The sequence below is a fragment of the Acanthopagrus latus genome, chromosome 5 (assembly GCF_904848185.1).
Source record: "Acanthopagrus latus isolate v.2019 chromosome 5, fAcaLat1.1, whole genome shotgun sequence".
NCBI classification, from domain to species: Eukaryota; Metazoa; Chordata; class Actinopteri; order Spariformes; family Sparidae; genus Acanthopagrus; species Acanthopagrus latus.
Window position 1 is genome coordinate 17001516 of NC_051043.1, and position 25710 is coordinate 17027225.

At 43.4% G+C, this 25710-nt stretch overlaps 1 protein-coding gene across 1 annotated transcript; it reads right to left on the reverse strand.

Moving 5' to 3' along the window:
* Positions 1-2952: 2952 nt before the first annotated feature.
* hs3st1l2 (heparan sulfate (glucosamine) 3-O-sulfotransferase 1-like 2) lies at positions 2953-25501 on the reverse strand. Its single transcript, XM_037096888.1, has 3 exons — positions 25225-25501; positions 5188-5617; positions 2953-4434 (listed from the first exon to the last, which is right to left on the reverse strand). Exons 2-3 carry the CDS (start codon positions 5443-5445, stop codon positions 3769-3771), a joined length of 924 nt encoding a protein of 307 aa, XP_036952783.1. The 5' UTR covers positions 5446-5617; positions 25225-25501; the 3' UTR covers positions 2953-3768.
* Positions 25502-25710: the final 209 nt, after the last annotated feature.

Consider the following 25710-nt stretch of genomic DNA (forward strand, 5'->3'; position numbering starts at 1 on the left):
CAACTACTCCAACTATATCTAGTTATTCATTAATTACTTTCTAATACGAGGAGTTCCACTGTTACCTTCTGTCCTACCAGACCTGTGACTCAAGTCAACGAAAATCTTTCTCTTCTGATTAAAATTTCATCCCCCAGACTACATAGTGCATTTTTAAGAGAAGAGTCCAAGTACGTCATTTTATTTTCAGTTAAAGTCGGAAAAAATGAGTAAATAAATCATCCACAGACTGCGAATAAACAACAGCTTTGACATTATAATGTCTCCGTACCATGTTGCAGATTGATAAACTGAAGTTAGCATGCTAACCAGCTAGCACAGGCCCGTACATGTCCACTGCCTAACACTGCCCTGGTCCTGAGCTACCTGTACCTACCTACCTATATATATATATAGGTGGTCAATTCTTGCATTCTTGCATTCTTCCTAAAGTGGTAGTTCAGGTCTTTTGATCCTTAGCCAGTGTATTTCCTGCAGCAGATGCAATCCTGTCTTTCCTACTTTGTTTGACTCACAGGTGATCTCTGGGAGGGGCAGCAGAAATGCCTGGACAATCGTTGGATACACATAAATATGACTCCGAAACAGAACATGATTACCTGCTCCTTTACCAGATCATCACGTTCATGTTCCAAACTAAAACTTACGTTGAGGATAAATCAGAAAAGTTTGATTGTGAAGCCTCTGCAAACTCTCAAATTATTCTCAAATTATTTCTCTGATCAATCGTGACATCTGATGTGTTGTCCACATGATTGCCGGCTTCTGTGGGAACACATGAAAGACGGAGCTGCCTCACATCTTCAAAGAGCGAGTATGATTTGTTTATTCTTACATCTCTGTCTCTCTGTCTCTCTCTCTGTCTTTACAGTTCTCTCTGGAGGACGGTGGGAGGGTGACAGCCAGAGGTCAGCCTTCAGCTCCCATTCTCCTCTGCAGCAAACAGGAGATGCCTGAAATGCATTGCAGGTGTTATGATTCAACCTGTAATCAGTTCCTGAAAGTCTTTGCTGTTGTATGAACAGGGTGTGTCTGCTGCTGTAGATCTTGTTCGAAGTGTTAAAAAAAAATAATAATGTGTGTGCTGCATAAAGAATGATGCGTCCTGATGAGAAGATCTTTCTTCACAACATGAAAACCTCATTAGTAAAACCTGGAGGAAGGCATTTTGGTCTCTTGTTTGGGTAAATCATGTAAAATCCAGTTAAGCCAGACTGTTAGCTCCCTGACTTCAAAAACAAGAATTATCCTTGCAGTCAGTAAGAGAGTCAGCAAGTCCCTGCTCAGCAATATAATACAGTCATATGTTAGTAAAACACGTCGGACCACATTTGTAAAACACAGGAAACATTTTTTCTCTCTGACAATAAAATGACTGTGGATTAATGACACCATACAGGTTTTGATTGTTTCCCTATACACTTTGCTTTCTTGATGCAATTTTGTTTGCCATCAGGCACAAAATCCCCCGGAAAACAAAGACTGGCGGGCAGTCCAGTCTGGCTGACAGCACCATTTCAAATGACTTGATACACTCAGCCTTTGTTCTGTGTCTTTAGTTGTCGCTCTGACAAAAATGATCCAGTGTTTTTTTTTTTTGCAATCATCCATTTAAAGGAAAAGTTAACTCAAAGACCTGATATAAAGCCTTGAGATGTGTTGCATGCGCCCGTTTGTCGACTTAACGCAGCTGTGTAGTGTCTAACACCTGATCTGTAATACCATCACCCTATTTAGAAGTGTTCTGCTGTTCTGTGTGTGTAGAAAAAAAGTACCTGAAAGGCCTGCAATGGATAAACAATAGAGAAATAATTCCTTAAGCGGCACACTGGGGTTACAGTTACTGTATATGGAGATTATGACTGCTAAGTATGAAATAAACAACAGATGAGTATTGCCAGATGATACCCAAGTCCCCAGGAAGGGAGGGGGATGAAAAGGGGGTTTCTGGCTATAACCCAAAAAAAGGAGTTAATCGTGGATAGGGGTATCGATCAGGCCAAAAAGAAGGAGGATCCAAGGGAAACTCCTGGACCAGAATAGTATATAAAGGGAAGCATCAGACAGAGAAATCAGCTCATCCTGGGAGAGCTCACTGCATGTATCTTGCTGTGTGAAATAAATACCTTTGACCTGAGGACCAGCTGTTTCATCCTTGATTCAAGACTCCACCTGTGAGTGTTTGCTTAGTAAAAAGTCAGTTAATTGCTAGTAGCTTTGGATTTTGGCGTAAATAATATATTTTCAAATCAATTTGGCATCTCGTGGCTTCCAGAGAATCTTTTTTGGGGGCTGTTTGTGTCCCCATCTCCGTCTGCGTTTAGGAGAATGCTGCAACACTCACTGTGAAGCTCCAGAAATGTTTTGTGGACTACTAAACTGGCCGGTCATGACATTAACATGACATGGAGTAAGAAATTACCTCCAGGAATTTTTATTTATTTATTTATTTTTTAACTTGTTGCAGCCCTGGTTAGATTTACATCTGCTTTTAGAGGCTTACACACCGTCCCACTTCAACCATGTTGAACCTTACACCCTGTGTAATGGACGGTCGCTTACCAAGACTCACATTAAACCAAAGCGATGTCTACATTTAAAAACAACCGGCTTATCCTTTAATCCATAGTATAACCGCTCTGCGCTGATGTCAGTCTGATCTAGTCTCTCTATAAGAACTGAATTAAATCAAGTAATCCATTCTAGCTTTGATTAAAGCAGGTATCACACAGGTGTGATTTGTTATAGCATGCTGGTGAAACTGGAGGTAATTCCTTGTCTTCACGATGAAAAGAAACGAAGGCGTCCTTTGATCCTCTGACGGAGAACGTCTTCATACACTTGGAACAAGAGGAGCTTTCACAGAGACCTGTCAGCGACTCCATGCCGTTATGTTTGATGTTTTTCAACCTTATAGCTGGGTTCAACGCAGCCTGGTGCCACACAGGAGACTCTAGGACTGAACACATTTATTAAAAGTCTTTAAAAAAAAACCAACACAAACTAACAATAAACTAAAAAGAAAATCAGAAACCAGTATTCAATGTGGCTACTTTCAAAACAGCTAAAAAAAATTTTCACTGAACATCAAGTAAAATAACAAAGAATGAAGCAAACACGATGCTTCAACTAAAACACTTTTTGCTAACACACAAACTTGTTACAACCGTTGATTAAAAAAAAGGAAAAATCAAAGCAAGAAGTTGGTTTCTGTCCGAAGTTGTCTACATGAAACCTCGATTGACCTTTTTATGCAATTGGAGTTCATAGTGCAACAATGAGCCGACTCAACCATCTCTTCTTCTTCTTCTTCTTCTTCTTCTTCTTCTTCTTCTTCTTCTTCTTCTTCTTCTTCTTCTTCTTCTTCTTCTTCTTCACATCTTCTTTTCACACCCCGCAAGCAAGCACAGACGAGTGGCGAGCTGTGTGTTCAGTTTTAGACTTGTGTATGGCACAGTTGTCGTAGCTTCCATGGAGGCACCGGTATGGTCTTGGTAGAGGTTTGTGTCGGCCACATGTTCAACACAAGCACTTTGAATTCCCCAGGCCTTCACACACATACGTGCTGCTCTGGTTGGCCACATGTATACCTGAGTAGGTATCAACTACAAGAGATGTTATGACTTTACTTAAAACTAAAATCTGTCCACTCATCTACCTACAAACACACACAAACAACAGTTGTTTTTTTTTTTCGCTCTCCCTCTGTGTCCCTGAATGTGTTGGCATTGTTCAGGAGGTGTTTCATCTCCACAGTTTGCCTCTGGATCAGCACCAGGAAAACGACCTCCCAACCATTTCGAAGAACAACTTGTTGGGCTTCCTGAAGTAGCGACACAGCTTCTTAAAGGCCTGGGTGCTCAACGGCGCATGCGGCCTGCCTTTAGACTCGTCCAGGCACTTGTCGTGCCCGGCAGACAGGAGACAGTAGAAGCCCTTTGTGGTGTTGTAGTAGAAGTTGTTGGGGCTTATCCTGGGCGGCAGGTCCAGAAACCTCTCAGCCTTTCTCAGCTCTGGGAAGGGATCCCGAATGAGGGCGTCGCCGTCCACCACGTGGATCTGCTCCCTGGGGAAGACCTCTAGCCAGCGGGCCAGATGCTGGTGGTACAGACTCCTCTGCAGCGCCTTGTACCCAGGGTCGATGTGGCCCTTGTGGATCAGGAGTTCCTCCAGCGGCTGGTAGGGCTTGTGGCGAGTCAGGCGATTATGAAGGACTTGGGTGTAGTCAGAGACCAGCCTCTCAGCCGGGTCCCGGACGATGAGCAACAAACGGACGGCGGGGTTCATGTCCCAGATGCGCACTGGAACCTGAGGGGCAGCAAAGTAGCCTGGGGTCTTCTCCACCGTCAGCTGTCCGGGTAAGGTGAAGGGCATCTGGGCTCGGTACCAGGCCAGGCCCCGGCGGAAGTGCTCCTCCACGTTGAAGTAGTGCACCTAACAAAGGGACAGACGGTGAAAACCTTTCTTTAACAGATCTTTTAGCCTTGCACCATTAAAAAGACAAGCCCTTCTCATTTAGACCTTGTCTTGTCCAAACGTATCTACTCGTTCATGCAGCTTTCCAACTTTGCAGTCCTCACATCAAACTGCCTCGGCAAGGATTCCTCTGTGTACAGCTTCTATGGGACAGGCCTGTCATCATCCATATATTGCAAACCTTATACAGGCTGAGCTGACTTTGTGCTCATTTTATCCAAGCCTCTCCGCACTAATAATAATCACAGAGGAAGAGTTCACCAAGAGTGTGTCACAAATTAAATTTAAATTAAAAGGTTCAACTCGATACATGAGTTGAAATGAATGTTCCTTTTTACCAGGTAGGAGACATCCGAGTTTACTTGGGAAGGTGCGCTTGCATGAACTGATTTATGTTTCAGTTGGGGCTTGGGTTATTTTGTTTTGCACCCAGTAAACAACTCAGAGACCACAAGTTATTTTGTAAGGTTGGGAATCACTGGATTAATCTTTAATAACGTTTGGTATTTTACGAGCGCATCTATAATTTTTCCCCGTGTGTTGCAGACGAGTTCAAAAATCGAATGAATATAAAAGTTTGTCCAGTCGGAAGATGGAAATACTCAAGTAAGGTACCTCAGACTTGTAGGTTGTGCCTGACAAAAATCTTCTCAGTTACTCTTCACAACTGGTGACAGAACAGTTATAAGGTGATGTGACAGTGATCGTTACCTCTGCCTTCGCCACTTCCACATCTGGGTGCAAGTTGAGCATCTCCAGCAGGGCTCTGGTGCCGCCTTTCCGCACCCCAATGATAATAGCTCCGGGCAGCCTCTGCTGGGTGGCATTGTATGTGGAGGAGGAGGAGGAGGATGAAGAGGAGTCAGAAGAGGAGCTGGAGCCCCCGCTGCGTAATTCCCTTAAGCACACAGACAGCTGAGTCTGCAGCAGCAGAAGCACCAGCAGTGCTAGTAGCACTGTCCACAGCATGGTGCCACACACACACACACACACACACACACACACACACACACACACACACACACACAGAGGTGGAGTGGAGGTTATGTGCACACACTCATGAAGCTCTTGGACTTGTACAGAGTCGTGCTTGTTATCAGTCAGCAGGGGGCCTCAGGAGGAAGCTCTTGAATTAGACGACCTAGGAGCCCAGAAAAAGAGATGGTTATTGTCCACTTTTGGTGTCTCACTTAGATGGTTATCATCAAGTGTATCACAGATACAGACTGTCGCACTTGAAACTGCAGCGTCAAAAACAAAAAAAACAAAAAAAAAACTCTTATCTTCTGTCTGCGAACATCGTACCAAGGTTGAGGCAGTAATTGAAGCAAAGTCCAAAAGAAAAAGACATACAGTGTATTAAATGCAGTTATGTCACCACACGACAACATCTGCACGTCTGCAGATGGAAGTTACTGGAAGATACAGTACCAGATTTCCTAAGGACTTTAAAAAAAAGAAAAACCAAGACTAGAAATGTGAAATGTTTCCTTTGAGCGGGGGAGGACGCAGTGTCGGCTTCACTCAGAGCATAACAGTGTGTATAGTCACAGAGCGCTTCTTTTCATCTTACGTAGATGCAGTGTAGGTAATGCCTGCGCGACTGTTTCATGATCCCATGTGTCAGGGACGGCTCTGCAATCTAATATGCCATTTTACACAGTTTCTGTCCAAGCGGCAGTGGTTTCAGCCCAGAATATAGGGCTGAGATGTGATTATGGCGAGAAGATGCTAAAATATTCATCTACATCTAAAGCAGAAAGAGAGATGATGCATTGAAAATTAATGCTGTTCCGAGGTTTAGGGTCACCCCGAGGAGCACTTACACCCCTCTGAGTTCAGCTGAACCATTACTACAGTACGGAGGACAAGCTGTAGTGTACGCTCGATGTCTGGATGCGGCTGTTTGTCCCTTGGGGTCGGGTTTGAGGAGATTTCCTGTGGGAGAAGTATTCAGCTCCTTTGCTTTAATTAAGCAAACCTGCCAATACAAAAATGTGTAAATATGTAGTTTAGGAGAGGAAATTCGAACTCAGAATTGTAATAATCACAATATCATTGATGTATAATGAGGTAATAATACAAACATAGACATATACATTTTTTCCATTACTGAATAAACAAGTTGCTCTCAGAGGAAAATAAGGTCCCAGATCACTGTTTGAAGCTAGAAAGGTGGCAGAGTCCGCCGCATATAAACAAACGGTATGAAATTGTGTTTTCCTTTGAGCTCAGTTTGTTCATTCAGTTATTAGTTAGACATGAAATGTTTGTATTGTATTGTAGGTTATTGTGTTTCTTTGGCCTCCAAAGGGTCACAAGATCAATCTGAGCATTAATCTATAAGAGAGGGAGAGAGGGAAAACATTCTGATACACAAATCTAGATTTATAATTTCGATTTTACGTTAGTTTTTGTCTGTAAATCATTGGATAATTAAACCTCTTCGGGTCAGACAGGTTATATGAAAGAAGTCCAGAGGTGAAATGTCTGTTTGGTGACTCTGCTGAAAACTTGGAGAAGTCTGAAACATGACAAGGACCCACAGTGACGCACTGTCACAATGTGAGTGGAGTCAGAAGTACGATAATCCCCTCTGAGAAGGATAAAGTTCTAGAATATGGAAACAGTAAAGAAGTACCTCAAACAGCCCATGATCAGCAAATAACTGCACTGAAACTGTTTATTTCATTAACATTCATACTGCTGGATAAAATACTGTATTATGTTCAGAGACAGTGAATAGAGAAGCGCTCTCTGTGGGCCCTTGAGCAAGACATGTGCACCCCCATGTGTTGGAGCAGAGCTGACCAGCTGCCTGACCGCACAGCTCCCATCATTTTGCCTTGATGATAAAACATTTTTCTGTTACTGATCTTCACTGCAGCTGCAAATGAAGTATGGCATTCTGTCAGCGCTGGGTCGGGTGAATATGGAAACACAGCACTGGCATCAAAACAGTCCTGGAATTGTTTGCAGCGGTGTATTTCCCAACAACTTTTTCTTAACGACGATCAAACCTTCGAGCGAGGATTCCTTGAAATAAACTCTCCTGCTTTGTTTCTGCTGTTGCTGTTACTGTTGTTATTGAGCCGAAGCCGCCCTGATGCGACGGTGAGATATTAATTAGTGTAACAATGTTCTGGTTCAGAGGAGGAACCCTGTCTAGCGTTGTTCCTGTGGCGGGGCGTTAATTGCACCTTCAGGGAGCGTCGCTGCACCCACGACCTTCTGTGCTATCCCCTGGCCTGGTGACATTGTCGTCATCGTTGTTGCAACATTTGCCATCCCTCAGTGTAAAGCGGGGTGTGGTTTGGTGCAGGCGCTTTGGACGTGGTAACCCTTCATCATGGCGATGCAGCTTCAGACCAGCTGATATCGAAAATGTGTGTGACGTCACTTACAGTAACTTGCAAATGCATGTAGATTTTAACTGGTCCAACATTATTCCAGAGGAAGATTAAACACTTCCTTCTTTTTGTCTGTTCATTATATTTTTTATTCATTACTTAAAAAAAAAGGGGAAAAAAAGTCATAGTCATGGTTGAGAACTGAGAAGCTGCACTTGATGACCTGAAAATCTATTTCTTTTTCGTCCAAGGTGCAGTATCACCAGTCACACAGACAGACATGAGATGAAAGTACAGTTAAAAGAATTATTAATGACGCTTCTCACCCGCTGCACGGTGATGTTGAACTTTTACCCACAGGGCAACATTATAGATTACAGATGGCCAGAAATAGCTTGAAGAGATCCTTAGTCCAAGTGGCTGAATGTTATCAATAGCACCTTTAATAATTGTTAAAAATAACCTTTCTCTCATTATGGAAAAAAATGTGCCTTTTTATTTCTTCAATATTCACCATTTCCTCTCAGGTTTTTTTTAAGTGCAAATTAAAGATGCATTTAATAAGGGGGATGGAAACCTACCTACCGTTTCTTTAACCTCAAACCTTCTTGACATTCATTACTTCTTATTTACTGGCCGACATATACAACACCAATACTGATATATCTCAGGCCTAGGAGGGACCCCGAACATTTTCTTTCACAATGACTCTACATATTACTCTACCCTGCGTTCTGGTACTTAATGTACATTAGCTGCTGACAGCAAGAGGAAGCATTTACAGTCATCATTCTGATGCGTGATGGCAAACTGTGGGATGATGCAAATCACTGTGTGAAGTCTGCAGTTCATGTGTGAGCGCGGGAGCGAGCAACAGAGACAAAGGGAGTGATCTTTTGGGAGGCTTGTGTGTCTGTGTGTAGACGTGTGTGTTGCAAAGCGAGACACACGCCTTGTGTTAAGTGGTTGTGTGAGTCCCTCGCGACTCCTCAGCAGGCTGGAATATTCCCCCGCTGCCGAGCAGCTCCGCTTCCACCTCACCTCATGACCTTCCTCTCTCAGCTCCTCCTCCCACCCTCCCTTTCACCTTTCCTTGTCTTCCTCACCCCTCACCTTTGTTCTCTCGTTTCCCGCAGCCCGTTTTCTGACTCTTTCTTCGCGAGTTGTTTGAGATCCTCCCTGTTTACATACATCTGCTAACAAACTCCAGCGCCATGCTAATGGGGGGATGCCCTGCAGCAGCCTCTTAGCTGCTCATAAATAAAACACAGGCGCACCTTTCTGCCCTGAAATACTGTTGAGTCGATGATCTTTTAATACTGACTGATGAGACAGGATTGGATTTAGAGATGCTTTGTCTACACGTCAAAAGTGCCCCATCCTCAATTCGCTTGCAACAATTTGGGACATTTTTCAACTACAATATGTAATGCATGGATCTTGATTAAATAAATAAATAGGTGACCATGGTGCCTATCTATAAGTAAGTATGACAAATCCAGAACTAGCAGATTTAAATGTTTGGTTTGATACTGGAGTAGGCTTGTTTGAATTAAAGCTGTCTCGCTCTCTCCAGCAATGCAAATGGATTTTGTCGGAGATGGTATTATACAAGTATTTGATTGTCTGCACACAGTTTAAAACTCATTGTAGTCAATGCTCGGCCCTTTCGGCATAAATGACACGAAATCAAAACAAAATGGCCGACTTCATAAGCACCTCTTAATGGTTGGACTGCTCAGCGCCATATAAGCTCTAGCTTAGCCCCTTATCCCCACTCAATGAGGCTCACATGAGTCATTGCAAGTCCTCGTCTTTTCCCGCTCATTGCGCCTTGTGATTCACATTAGCCAGCATGGATAGGGAGAACCAACAACAACAACAATGCCAGGATTGTCAATGATGCGTGAATTCACCATCTTGACAAAAACAAGTATCTCAGGCTGGAAAAGATGGAGATGGAGATTGAGTGGGAAAAAAGAGAAGGGGTGGAGTGTAATTATCTGTGAAACACAGATGCTGTCATCTGCGTATTGGGAGCGTCTCCATGTCTTATAAGTTTTGATGTGCTTGTGTGTGTGTGTGTGTGTGTGTGTGTGTGTGTATCTCATCTCATCCGCATGTGTGCAGCCTTTGCCTTTTGTGCCAGAACGCAGCGTGCGACTGCCCGCGATCCAGGCCTTTGGAAACATCTTTTTACTGAGCGATGGTATTTGGGGGGGTGGGGGACGGATTATCCTGTACGGAGAGACAGAGGGTGGCAGGGATGGAGGAGACGGGCGGTAGGGAGGCAGGATGGGACTGAGGTGTGTGTGCGTGCTCCACGGGAGGGTGTGTGTGTAAGGCAGCAAGGAAGATTGTCCCTGGTAGGGGGTGGCATGGGGAAACGCTTTGGATTGCCAAGCCTGTCACATCACCATGGCTGTGAGAGTCAGATAAAACTCTCCCTGTCCTCCTTCCTTTCTTTCTTCTTCCATTCAACCCCCCCTCATCTGTCTCTCTTTCACACTCTGGTCTCCTTCCTCTTCCTTTATTTGCCGGGCTCGACCTTAATTTCCTCGCACATTTGTCTTTTCTTTACCTCTAAACTTCCACCTTGGCCGCGCCTCCTCAGTTTGCTCACACTAAACCAGTTGTGCTTGCCGATTATGGCACAACCACCACAACCATGGAGATGATTGCCTTTCAGAATGAAATCCTAAATGTAACAAGGCTGGTCCCATTTCCTATCCTGTTCCCATTACCCGCCTGGAGCGGAGCTGGCCAACACTCTGAGGGGGGTCTGTAATCAAAATAGATGAAGCTATCTGAGAAAGACGGGAATCGGTCATGCTTCCAGATCATGCCGACTGCCGGCATTCCTCTTGTGTTTTCTCAGTTATCACACAGAAAAGATGGAGAACAATGAACAGTGAGAATTTGGATGGTGGTTTTGGATGTTTTTTTAACGACATGTGAATACAGAAAAGATACTTGTGAAGTCCATTGTTGTCCTTTGTCCAACACACTATGATACAAAAACACTTTTAGGCCCAACAAGCTTCCTATCTACTGCGAAGTCTTTCAAGGCTCATAGATAAGATGAAAGACATATGCGATGTGGATGAGAGAGTGAAAGCAGCTCTCCTGTCTCGATTGAAGTCAAGGAGTTTCGCCTCTTCCAGGCACACTGTGTATCTGTGTGAGGCGTTCGAGGCACCCTGAACCAGGCACTCGACCCGGAGAGAGATATGCTTAGTTACCCACATGAGTGGAAGATTTGATCTTTTCCTGAGAGAGATTCAGAGTGAAGAACAATACAAAGAGAGGAGGAAATAGACTGAGGGAGAAAATTAGAACCACCTAAGTAGCTCCTGACAAGTTTCTTTCTCTGTGCATAACCATCTCATGTGCAAGTAGAATACTTAATGAACATGAATAGAGAGATATTCTTGAATCGAAAAGTCCTCCAAATTAATGACAGAATATGTTTCTCCATACCCTCTGATCTCATGCAACTATCAGCAGGACACCGTCTTTTCTTTGTGCACGTCTCATTCTGTTCTTTTCCTTGGAGCAACAGATTCAAGTCTGCAAAGCCAAATTATTTTGCAACCACAGTAATTGACTTCTCAGTATGTGTTCCTCTACACTTGATTTGCAAACGGTGTCAAAAATTATACATCTGTGGCAATGAAATAAAACCTTTGCAGTTGGGTCTCTGAGCAACATCCTCTATGGATGTGGCCTGATTTTATTCTTTGGGGTGTTTTAAAAAAACAAAAACATTTTAAGCTATCTATAGCACACAGGCTGCAATATTAAAGCTAAGTGTACCTTCCCACAGCTATCCCTCACAAACACAATTCAAAATAATAGAACTCTCTCGGAGTTTACTGGCCTCATACTGAAGTTGTTCAAGACAACCATAGTAACTATGACTATGTCCCAGTGTCAAGCTGCAGGAATAGTATGAACACACTGTAACGGTTGTACCATGTAACAGTGACATGGGTTCTCATTTGTCGTTTTGTGGATGGATAATAAGAGGGGGAACTTCAGATATAAGCCTGTCAGAGCACTACATTTAGAATAGGTTGCCTGCAAATGATTCAGAAAGCGACATATATGACCATTTGAGTGTACCAGTGGGGGTACTCGAGAAATTTCTGCAAAATCCACATGTACACAGGTATCTTTGGAAACAGGATTTCAAAAATATATTACATATTGTCATAATTTTAGCACTGCTTCGGATCCTTCCCAATGAAAACACTGACAACAGTGTTTCTAAATATCTTCACCCTGGATGGAGATATCCAGAAGCTCCTTTTTTCAGTGAAATCAAACGCTTTATGTAACAAAGGCCAAAGTACATAGAAGAAGTTCATTTTTAAGAAATCTCCATGTACATGTGGACAGGGCCTTAGTGTTGATCAGTTCCCTGAGACGTGACAACAGATCATTTCGGCAGCACTACAAGTGCCCTGACAAATATGTTCACACTTAAAAGTGAAAACAAATGAAAAAAATTAAGTATCTACACATATGTCAGGATGCTTTCATTGATGTAAATAGATGTTAATGTCTTACAAAGTATTAAACCATTTCAGCTGGCTGTGCCATGCTGCCAGTCTCCAGTCAGACAACAAAAACACAATTATCATTAATCTGAATTTCTAGTTCTAGCTTCTGAAGTCAGGTGAAGCCAAAAAAAAAAAAAAAGAAATGAATCGTAAATTAAGGCACTTAATTTGCATTAGGTTTCTGCAAACAGATTCACAGCTGGTTGCCAAAGTACCTGTGATGTGTGTATCAAAATAAAAGCAGTACAAAAATGTACCATATCATTTAAATCCTGCATGGATGTATAAATACAATAGCTTCCCAGACAGAAAGCCTCTCCTCACTTTGTGTAATTTCATCATTTCTACATGTGGCGGCTTCTCTATCACTCTCACTCTCTCTGTTTATATCTCACTCATTCTGACCTTTACTGAGGTCTGTCCATCTTTTACCCATCAGCCCCCTGCTGGTTTTCAAATTAGACACTGTGGTGACAAAATTTTTTTTAAAAACACTCTCTGAGCAGCCCAGCGGCACACACCCACCGCCCTTTCACTCACTCATAATCTTACCCACTCACACATGCATAACTCCAAGATAACCCACCCTACCCCACCCTTTCCTGTATTAACCCCTCCCCCCTCGACCCCCCTCCCCACATACTTGCATCTTCAGCCGTGCACGCTCCAAGATCTGGGTCAACCGTATCAAACACCAGAATGCGCCGGCTCCTTCTCTTCTCTGGTGTGTGTTTAGTGTGTGTGTGTGTGTGGAACACAAATATTGAGCGCATGTGTGTATGTCTGCAGTAGTAGAAGTCGGGGTCCTACTGTTGATGTTTTATCAGAAAGTGCACAGAGGGAGACTGATTAGGAAATCCATTTTTATCAAAGGAATCTTTGTGCATGCACGCGTGTGTGTGTGTGTGTGTGTGTGTGTGTGTGTGTGTGTGTGTGTGTGTGTGTGTGCACATGCATAAAGATGCAAGCTGTTTCTGTAATAATGTGTGTGTATGTGTGTGGGTGTGTGAGAGAGAGAGAGAGTAACAGAGAGAGAGACAAACAGAAAAGCAAAGCATGCTGGGAGTGTGTGTAAATTTACTCTAATTAAAAGAGGTTTTGGCCTGAGTGTCTGGGCACACAATCCACAGCCATCTCTGCATGTCTGGGGTGTGTGTGTGTGTGTGTGTGTGTGTGTGTGTGTGTAAGTGTGTAAGTGTGTTTAGATGGCCCACCTGGCACAGGACTCAGCAAATTATGGAGGTAACAAAGAGGTTTCCTGTCTGTCAGTGCTTGGTCATCACCTGAGTCAGGGACACCATTAGGCCCATACACTGTTCCATTTTTTTCATCTTTGTCTGCATTCTGTCTATCGGCCTTCTTGCTAAATAGTTTACCCACCGTTCAAAGCTGAAATGCAGCAGTAATAATGACGTTATGTCCCTGCGGGGTGGCTTCAATCTAAAGAAAGACACTCTTCTGACACCAGAAAGAGCTCAGAGAGCGCATTTCCCTGCCAAGGTTACCAAATCTTTTAGAATTCTGCTGAGGGGATGTCTTAAAACTACAGCATGTAGGGTATATTAGACAGAGTGCAAGCGCTGTGGCAAGACAGTTTGGGGAAGGTTCTGTTATAACATGATAATTCCTCTGTGCACAAAGCCATAAAGACATGGTTTTCCAGCTCCCTGACCTCAATCCCATCCAACACTCCTGGGTTGAACTGGAACGCTGACTGTGAGTCAGACTTTATCACCCAACCCCAGTGGCCAACCTCACAAATGTCACATATCAGAAGTGGAGGCTGTAAGAGCCGTGGGTTTATTAGGGGAATATTGAGTCAAATCTGTCACCACTGACCTGTAGCCGTCTAAATGGATATTTCGCTGCAGTACAACATACTTGTGAAATCAAAACAACATATTTCAGGATCACCAGAGGTTGACTTGTCACACTGCCGTTTTACTTGAAGAAACGCTGCAAAACTGGAAGCTTTTTTCCCAACACTAACCAAGTGGTTTTTGTGCCTAAGCCTAACCAGAGCATAAGCACAGCATTGTGACAAGAGAGAAAATGTTTTAATTTGACTGACTGGGGTAAATAAGCACTGCAAGTTGTAATGTTGTAGAAAAGTGAAGTAATATAACAAATACCCCCCCAAACCAACAGGACTGGAGACAAATCTTTATTTGTCCTGCTGTGACGGATGATGGTCACTCCTCGGAGGGATAACACATCATCTGAATTACTGCAGCTTCACAGACCACACACACCATGCTTAATTCACGCCCCTGTCCCCTCTCTGCTGCCAACATCCTTGTTTGCACACACGCGCACGCACACACACACACACGCGCGCGCGCACACACACACACACACACACTTACAGACATAACATATGTGGTCTCTCTCACACTGACAGCTTGGCCTGACAGTGAGAAGAGACTGACCTGTCAGAGTGGATTTAACCCAACTGTCACATGTCGACAGGACGCTGTATTGTATTGTATGCTGCATGTTTGTATGTGTGTGTGTTTGGGAATGAGGGATGGGGGGATTTGGGTGCGTCCCTCTTGGCAGATCTGCGAGGTCAGCTGCTCCAGGGCAACAGACACCATGGACGTTGTTTTTTCGGGTGAATTCGGCGCCTATTGCTGTACGTTTGAGTGTCAGGCTTGTGTACATATGGGCGTCTGGAACGTGGGCGAGCTGACAGATGGGGGCGGGCAAGTTGTGTCTGGTCAATATCATCACGGTCCAGCGAGCCCAAATATTATCTGGGTCCTGAACTCTACTGTTTCTGGGTTACACACTGTACACGCAGGAGGAAAACACAACAAAACAGAGAGTGATAGAGGGGGGGAAGGCAGATGGTGTTTATGAGAAAAAGGAGGATTTGAAGGTTGGAGGAAGACGAGGGGAAAGTGAGCAACGGATGAAGGCAAAGGGACATGATGTGCCAGCACCATCAGGTGTGTTTGAGCTCCTGCTGCGAGCTTACCATGGCAACAATTGTTTAGATTGCTCTCACCTGCGCAGTAGACTCCAGGGACTGATGATCACTAAAGCAGGGAGGTGGAGAAGGATAGAAAAAGTGAGAGAAAAAGGCGCTGTAGTGAGAGAAGGAGGGTGGTGGTGGTTACAGATGATGCCACAGTTGGTGTGGCGTTGCGGCCAAACGGTGCCCTACGGCGACAGTAATAAACCGAACCGGCTGCTCGTGGCTTTGTTGGCCAAAATGGACGATTAGTCTGATTGGTGTCTCGACTGTTCAGCCCTGAAGTCAACACACACACTGTGAGACAGATACCCCGGCTAGCAGCTATGTGACACCAGACTCGTTGGTTTAAATCACGAAAGCCCCTTATGTCCTCACTGAGCCCTGAGCTGTTCTCCTAACTGCAGTTCCGATGTGTTTTACAAGCAGCTTTTTGCCTCACTTTGTAAAATCTGCCAAAATAGACAAACTGACCTGAAAGGACAACACAATTTCATACTGTCTTACTTACATTTGGCAGACCCTGCAACCTTTCTAGCTTCAAACAGTGTTCTGTGGACCTTATTTTCCTCTGAGAACAGCTTGTTTATTCAGACGTGGAAAGACAAACGTCTCTGAGTTTGTTTTATTACCTCATTACTATTGTAAAAATGGAAATCCGAGTTTTATTTTCTTCTCCAAAACTACATAGTCCCCCTTTAATGTAGTCATGTAGTCAAATGTGTTTGTTACAGTTAGCAGCACTGCAATGTGCATTATGTAGAGTGTATTTGTATTAACATGCCACATATGCTACATAAAACAAGATGCATGTCACTGTCAAACATAATGAAAACTGTCCTTTTATCTATGGATATTATTTCTGCATCTTAATGCTTCATTAGGTATCAGATGTGACCACTGATGTGTGTTAGAAAGAAGAAAAACAACAGATGAGGCCAGAACGCTTCCTTGTGTGGATCATTAGGACATATGTGAGCCCTCGGACATAACTGTGTGGCGATGCGCTGTGTGCACAGTCTAACTCGCCGGATGCTTTCAGAAATATTTTGACCGTTTAAACCTCTGCAAGAAAAGTGGTTCTGTGAGCAGAACAGGAAGCGCATAATGGACGGATTCTTGCAGCGGCTACAAATGAGGCAGAAATTCTGACTCACAGGCCCGGACGTGGGTGCAAATGCATGCACATGTATTTACACGCACAAACACATTGTGATGAAGCCGAACACATTACGCTCTGATCGCAGCATCCGCTCCGTGGCTATTTTCACAGCTCCACTGGTGGTGCATCCTTACGTTCTTTTCTCTCTCCCTTTCTTTCTCTCTTTGAGCCCAGTATCCCACTGACTCTCCAAGCTGGTTGCTCGGCCACACACACACACACACACACACAAATGACACACCAACACACACATGGATTCACAAATTCCCCCCCCCCCCAACACACACACGCAGGGACGCAAACATGCACTCCGTCATTCTTTTTTCTTGCATTCACACTCACTTATGCACACGGATGTGTACACAGAGCATTACATTTACACTTGCACACACACAAAGTGGAGGACATGAGGTGCCTAGCAGGGGGTGGTTTTGATTGACCAAGCACTTTATGACTCTTAAATGGCTTTACTGCCTTTCTACTTAACCCCCATACACCACCATGACACACACGCGACTGGGAATTAATGAGGGCCATCACTAACGTTACACACACACACACACACATTGCCACCCAGCTTGCGATTTGAGCTCCCTCCTACTGTCTGGAATCCATCAAGGTCACCCCACAAATCTAGGGCATTGCTCCTCCCCCCCAAGTCTTTTTGTTTGCCCTCCATGACCTTGCTCCGATACGATTTCCTTAAATTTTGGGAGCAAGCCAGGATTCAGATCTAATGACTTTGTTACTGCGCAGAGCAGGTCGATACGGGAGATTGGCTTGATTGATTTTAATTGGCAGGACACCAGGGGGTGGGAGGGCATCAGTCGGTTGCGACAGGGGTACGTCAGATATGAGAGTTTGAAGGCTGCTTCTTATCTCACCTTCGTTCAAATTTGGCCTTCGCCGTGGTTCAAAATGTCAACGAGAGAGAGAGAGTTTGTGTTTCAGCCATAATTCTGACCTTTTTCATGCACTTTAGAAGCGGAGGATGGATTAAAAATTTTTTAAAAAGCAGCAAGAATTTAGAATCAAGCATCGCATCATGAAATCTTTTGCTGCTGTAACTTAAAAAAGAAATGAGGTGATGAGCTTATCACACTGTTTTCACTCTCTGTATCAGTATGCCACTCAGGTGGAGTGTTGATGTTCGTAGTGAGTGGGAAGATCATCATTTAGCCTGAAAACTTTGGCTGGAGCCCAGTGTGTTGACAGATATCTAATCCTGCTGTTATGCCCTTGAGCCAGACACTGAAACCCATCAAGCCCCAGGACAGCTGCTCTGTAGCTGACCTCTGAGCTCTGTGTGCAGGAGGGCGAGCGAAAGGAAAATTCCCTCCGGGGATCGATGCAGTATCATGTAATTAATAGAGCTGAAATGCATCATGTAGGCAAACAGTCCTGAGTCCAGTTCTTAACACTGAACAAGTAACTGACTCCTCTTAATGTGGCTGCCATGTTTTTGAGTTTTTTGGCCTTCACAGTCTTTGTTTTGGCTTGTTCCCAAGGTTTGGAAGAAATGCAGTCAGCAGTCAAACCACAGCTTGAAATGTGGCTTTAAAAACTTTGAAGCTTTAAGGAAGACTGCGTTAGAAGTCAGCTTGTGTTCCGACATAGATTATATGGTGTAAAATTAATCTAAACATCCATACATTCTTCTCCAACCACTGCTGCAGCATGATGTATCTCTCTGTCGTGGATCTGTCATTTTCTCCAAACTATGATACTTCTGTGACGCACTATCATGTGTTTATATTTAACTATTTATTGGCTAAGTGAGGATGGTTTGGATCATACATATCAACAACACGGATGATTTGTGGAAGATTCAAGATTCAGGATGTTTATTGTCAACCCAGTTGTAAAAAATCTTTTGCCTCGAGACTCCTCTACAGAGTACAGATACTGCACTGATAGTTGGATTATGAAGAAGAGGAGATGAAGACTGTCGAGGAAGAGAAATTGAGATGGCTAGCCTGAAATCTTAAGATATGAGGTGTTGATTAAACGTATCCGACATTTTTTAAGTAGACAGAAACAAACTTTCAACACCCATTTAGTGATTCTGGGTCAGCGTTTAAATCCAACTTGAAAGGTGTTTGATTCTCAAAACATTCAGTGGTGTAATCCACTGACGACTTGTGCAACTGGGAATTTTAATCACCTGTAGTCGACTTTAGGCTTTTAGTTTAGTGGTTAAGATGCTCTCATTCTCAGTGTGGTTAAACTGTAAATGACCAGACAGCTCAAGTGGGCGGTCTGGTCCATGACTGTAGGCCTTTGCCAGAAAACAGGTGAGACAAAAATAATACAAATTACAACTGAATGTGTGTGTGTGTGTGTGTGAGTGTGTGTGTGTGTGTGTGTGTGTGTGTGTGTGTGTGTGTGTGTGTGTGTGTGTGTGTGTGTGTGTGTTGTTGGCTCCCTCCATCTGTCTGTGCCACCAGGGGTTCATGTCACCTCAGAGTTGCTGAGGTGTGACGGCCTCGACAGCATACATGTTCGCGCATGTGTGTGTGTTTCCCAGCTACACTGGAGTCACTGTGAACCTTCACCCTGACAGAGCGAGCGGCTGCCAGGCTGATGAACTCCTACCCAAAGGTTTTGCAAACACAGTTAACACTGACCCCCTGAGTGCACGGCGCCCCACCAGCTCTTTAAACACTGACCTCCCTTCATAATATAAACAAGGCTAGAGACCGTCGCTTCAAGACCACAATGAGGACTGGCTATGATGTGATCAATGTTACAGCTGAAGGAAGATTATTCAAATTAATCTCTACAATCAGTCAAATTTTGTATGTCCTGCAAAAGACTCTAAACCTACTTGGGGGAATGTATGGAGGTGATTTACAGCAGCTCTAAACGTGACGATAATTTCAGGGACGACAAGATACGGCAGAGAAAATGGAAGGTAAAGCTTTTCATTTCTGCTTAGTGGGCAAAATATAAGAATAATTCATTTCCTGACAACTTGTGAGTTAATTTTGTTCATTTGTTATGCTAACAGCTGGTATATATCTCCAAGCTGAAACTACGAGGGCTATCTTATTTACAGACAAGAACAGGCACAGGCCGGGTTATCTGGTTGGCATTCTAACTTCATTAGCCATAAATGTCTTTAACATAACATCAACACTGTTGGTCCTTCACACTTTGTTGTTAATGTTAGTTCATTTTCAGGGAGGCAATTCTGGCCATGTCTTACAAATAGCTCCTTCAATCAACTAACACCTGCAAGTGTAAGTCAAAAATGTAGATTTTTTTTTACATTTTCATCAACAAAAAGGAGATTTAAAGTAACATCAGATTATACAGCCTTGATGAGTAAGTAATATTGCAAAATTTGAAGGCTATCGCAATAAGGAATATCTGAAATTCCCTCAAAAGCACTTCATAACTGCTGGAGACTAGGTCACAGAATCAAATATCACAATATTTTTGAGCAAAATATCTCGATATCGATAGTTAGATAATAGACTACCACTGGTACCAACGTGTTGACAGTGTGAGGTTAATTCATGTATTACAACAAGAAGAACAGTCTGGTAAGTTCAGAACATTTCCTCACTCTACTGTAATTCAGACTTTTAAAACCAGGAAAATACTAAACTTATGCCAGCTCACGATGTAACAATATCACAGTCTGCTGTTGATGATGTTACGGATGTGGGTCTTTGTTTCATGCCTGCAGTAATTTCTGCAAGAGTCAAACGATGAGTGTCTCACTCTGGAACAGAACTGTAGAATAATGGATGAGGCCGCATACTGATAAAACTCTGTGAGGAAGCTGTCGGACAAATGATACTTAAAAGTTTTGATCGTTGGAAGTCATCTGAATATGAATATCTCTTGTAAGTGCATTGTGCGAGTTTGTGTCCGTGTGTGTCTAAGAGTGTGTTTGAGATGTTAATGGGCTCATTGGATGCCCTGTTAGACCCGAGGACCGTTCAGTGGAGCGAAACGACCGTTGCCGCCTGCTGACTTTTTATGTCGGCATGTAGGAATGTGCAGGTGTCTCAGAGATATTGTTAGTCACACACTCAGCTGCACACACACACGGGGACAGTCACGGCTTCTTACACACAAATACAAGCGTGCGCACGCTGCCAGGTCGGCATACTTTGTGAGAGAGAGAATTTGAGAGAGCGAGTGAGAAATGTGTGTGTTTGTGTGTGCGCGCATGAGTGTGTGTGTGTGTGTGTGTGTGTGTGTGTTCCAGTTCAGTGCGCTTCAGAGGACGTATGCACTCTGCTCATAAATAAAGGCCATGCATTATTCAGGACCGCTCCTCCAGCTAATGCCCCTTAATGTGCCCAAACAGCCATAATGTTCTCTGCAACCAAGGTGGCAGAGACCCCCTTAACACACACACACGCACACACACAGACGTCAAACCTCCGCCCTCAGATTTGACACAATGTCTTTGTCAGTGTCGCACTCAGGCTCTTATCCAGCTCTCAAATCGCCCCATGTTCCTAATTTTCCAGAAAATCCATTTGACTTTTGATCCAAATTGCTCTCGCTGTCTCGCCATATTCCATCGAACTTTGCTCAATTTGCCCTTAATTCTCCATCGTCACTGTCTCCATCTCCCACTCCCCTCCCATACATCTCTTCACTCAGTCTCCCTCTTTTTGTTTTTAAATGAAAATATGAGTTGAGTTTGTTGAAAACCCGACTGTTCCTCCTCTCTTTGTGGCCCCCGGATGCAAGCTTTCTGCAGAATTAGGATTTCGTCCAAAGGAGGATTTGTAGCTGCGAAGCTCCGGCGCTGAAGCTTCCTAAGCACATAATCTTAATCAGTTTTTAGGGAAATTAACCTGATTCCATCCAGGGGTAAACAGGAAACAGTTTGGAGCAAGAAAAGCCTCAGAAAAACACAAAATCGGTTTAAGGTGGAGTGTTTATCGCTGCCGCTTTGCTTGTCTGCATCTTATCAACAGTGTTTTATGTTCTAATCACTTTGTAATTGATTCAAGTGTTCACCGTCTGCGGTTTTAATTGCTTTAGTGGTTTGTGATCCTCTTTTGTTTTGTTCTTTGTGCAGCACTTTAACTCTTCTGAAGTGCAATATAACTCAAGTTTACCATTTTTATTTGCTGTAAGGAATGATGCATGTATGAGGCATTCGATTTTCCTCACGGGAGAAACACTTAAAGGGGCTGCTTTTCAACCCAATCCCACATTTGTCGCAACTTTCTTTTCGCAAATTCTTTCGTTGTGCTTACGCTCTTCATGCTCCATTTACATACAAAAATAGATACGTCCATTTCAAATATTATAACTGTCACTGCCCGCATACTTCCAATGCGTCCTTTACGTAAGCAATACAACCACTAGAGGGCGCTGCTCAGAGTCAAAACGTTCGTGTATGCACCAACCATCTCCTCCCAGCTGTGATGTTGTAACTGTGCCCAACCAAAGTAACATCATACAGATGTTCTTCTCAACTATTCGCATAACCTCACCTCAAAAAGTTCTGCCATTTTAAAAACTTCTTCCTCTTGTCCTGTGGTCGTGTCACACTTGATGTCCAGGAAAAAAAAGAGCTCCATTCTGCAAATGCATGGTTCATTCTCATCGGGCAAGCAGTCTACTTCAGGAGAACGCCTGGTTTGCTGTACCCAGGAGCACGCCAGAAAGTGTTAGAAGGTAGTGATAGACACAGCCGTTGTAAGACAAAAATGCATCTTGGTGATTATCAGGCAGGCGCCATAGCTTTTCCCTCTACCATCACTGCTCAAGTCCCTATAGGTACAGCTCCATTATTCCATATCAGAAAGAGGGTGAGTATGGATTGAAGGCACTCGCCGTATCCACATGCTTATCTAATGGTTTAGGCACACACACCAGCTGGCTAGGGTGAGGGAACAATCTACATTCGGCTTTACCTGGTTCTGTCGCCATGAACACAGCTTGAAAATGTGCCAACTTCATGGTGAAAATATCCAGTGTTTTGTTCAATTACTTAACAGCTCCCTGCTGGTTATTGTGGGAATAACTTTTGAAAAAAAAATGTATTGTGGATGTTTTGTCAAAATACTATCCTGCTGAACGATTCAATAAGACTGCGAAATCTGATTGTCCAGTTTAAAAAAAAAGATTTTAAATGATCCATATAAGGTATAGATCATCTCTTTCAGGCCAAGTCCTCGGTGTGGGCAGTGCAGTGGCCTCATTTCTGATGGATGTGAGTTTCTGTGGGTCTGACCTTTAGTCACTGCTCATTATAGCTGTCCTCTTCTTCTTCTACTTACCAAATACTCGCTGTCTGTGAACCAGTTGATTTTTTTTTTTTTTTTTTTTTTTTTTTTGGACGAGGCAATCTCATGTATTTCAGAGTGACAGCATCGCAGACTGAACATTACAAAAACAGCATTTTTATTCACATGAGCGGTTCACGGACGATTACACAGTAATTTAACCTGATCTCTTTGTTTAGGAGACGCGCCACATCTTGGTGTAACATTAACCTCTCACATGACACTGATTGCTCACAGTTTGTTTTGAGACACACAAAACACGCCTCCCTCCCCATTACACACACATACACACACTCACACACACACCAGACAATGCCTCCATTCATCCCTTTGCTCTCTCCGTCTCTTCTCTCTCTCACTCTCTCTCTGTCTCCTCCTCTGCTCACATCAGCTCTTTATAAACATGGTGAAGGTCAAAACCACAGAGCGCATCACGTCTGTCCCTTTGCAGCCACGCTGACCTGAGTCTGCTCCGGTCGTTTCTTCTCGTTACGTCTGTTTGAATACATCAGACGCTCTAGTGTAGAGGTTTTTGGTTTTTTTTCTTTCATGGTGCAGGCTCACCTATATAACCACTTAGTCATGTGGGAGTGTCATGATAAGTCGCGCTGCTTTGTCTTAGCTGCCGTTTGTTCACAGTTTGGCTAAATCATGCTGTGGACATCAGAGATTGTTCTGCAGGATTATTATTTTCAGCTTGGATTAGTTTCTTTGAGGTGAAGCATTCGATCAAACACAACAAAAATGTCAAGGATAACGCAAAGTAATCTGTCTTTTTTTACAACTCGGTCTTTGAAACAAGTTCTCCAAATTAAAAGAGGAAGTAGTTTCCAAAATCGTTGCAAGTTACTGTTTTATGATATGACAGTGGTCAATGTAGCAAAAACAAACATGCAAGATCCAGCTTCAAAATAAAGGCACCAAAACTATGGTTACGTTTCAGAAAACCTACCCTTGTTTTTCGGCTTAAAATAACATAACTGCTCCCCTGGATCAAAGTTTTATGAGTGAACCACCCAACCAAGACAAAAATCATAGCTTCTGTTTCTGGCTGCTTAGATTATGTTCAGATTATGAGACTTCCTACATCATGGTTACAATATCAACCACTTGGTTTGAGGTGCAGTATGCAGGCTTAAAGGACTACACAATTTCATACTGTTTTACTTTGTTTATATGTGGCGGACCCTGCCACCTTTCCAGCTTCAAACAGTGTTCTGGGAACTTATTATCCTCTAACAGCTTGTTTACTCAGTTATGGAAGAAATGTATATATTTATGAGTTTGGTTTTTTACCTCATTCATATAGTGAATATCAAAAGTCAGAGCTCGAATTTCCTCTCCAAAACTACATAGCGCTCCTTTGAGGTTAAGGAGTGACCGTGATGATGATGATTAAAGAAGCCACTGTTGACACTAAGCTGTCTGATGTTTTCTTCACACTTCCAACCACTGCGACCTCCTCCTCTCTGGGGACTCTGCAATAACGTCACCCAACATCCTACTTTGTTACTGACAAGAGTCTTAATTACTAACTGATAAGAGCCACCAGTGGACTTAGCAGGTTGAATTTAAACAAATATTTGGGAGCATAAAGCTGAAACAACTGATGCTGTTGTTTATCTTGGCAGGACAGTCTTGCATTTAGATGCGCAGAGAGTAAGAATGAATGCATCCAGGTAGCGTCATGCAAACAATAACCCAATGAAATGAAAACCTAAATGATGATAAATGATCATTTTCACAATGTAAAAAAAAAAATATGTACAATTTAAGCAAAATAAGTGTTCAATGCCATTAAAAACAAAAATGTGTTACTTCTTCAAAAACAATGCTGCTTGATTTATTTCTAAATATAACATGTGCTGATCTCTGGCATCGCTGACAGTAAAAGAACACGCATTCACGTTCAAGTCATCAAAACCACTTCCCCCCCAGCTCTATGAAAAGTGGTCTTTGAGCTCTTTTTTTTAAATCAAATTTCAGTGCTCCCTTCCTCAAACATTTCCCCTCTGCTTTCACTTCCCTCGTAACTCACTCTGCCTCTGAATTTGTACACACCCGCCGCATGCTTGAATGCACACACAAAAGAGACCTCGTCAACTTAATCTACACACATGAATGAGCCCATACTTTCCCCACGTGTCAGCATTTGTGACTAAAAAGCCAGCAGCTCATAGTGTACCTCTCCGCGTCTTTACTTTGCTGTCTCGCAGGGGAGAAATGAACAAATGAGAATCCATTAAAAAAAAAACTTCCAAAGAGGGAGGGTCGACGAGGTTAACTCTGCCCACCGATACTGCACAGGTACAGTCACCCTGCACGAAGTGGGACTTTTGTGTAAATATTGGCTGTGACGTGCAAAGTGTAGTGGTTTCCCAGATTCAGTGCTATAATAAAAGAAGAGATTAAAAGAAAGAGGACTTACCTGAATTATATTTTCCCCAAATCTATCAGCCCTCCTCCTCTTCTTCTTCTTCTTCTTCTTCTTCTTCTTCTTCTTCTTGTCTTATCTTCACCTTCCTTCCTTCCTCTAGTCACTTTTGCTCCACAGCCGTCACTGAAGAGGTGTGTGTCGAGTGTCTCAGCACGTGTGTGTGTGTGTGTGTGGCGGTGTGGTATGTGTGTGTGTGAGAGAAAGAGAGAGAGCTGGTAAGAGAGCGACTCTGCTTTGTGCTGCCGACCTCGGTGAGCGTGTTGTTGCAACTGACTGAGTGACTGGGAGAGAGGGAGGGAGTGTGTGTGTGTGTGTGTGTGTGTGTGTGTGTGTGTGTGTGTGTGTGTGTGTGTGTGTGAGAGAGAGAGGGAGAGAGAGAGAGAGAGAGAGAGAGATTAATTCACACACAGACACATCTCCGCCTCAGGGAAACACCCCTCTCCTCCTTCCTCCCTCTTTTCTTTCGCCCTTCTTGTC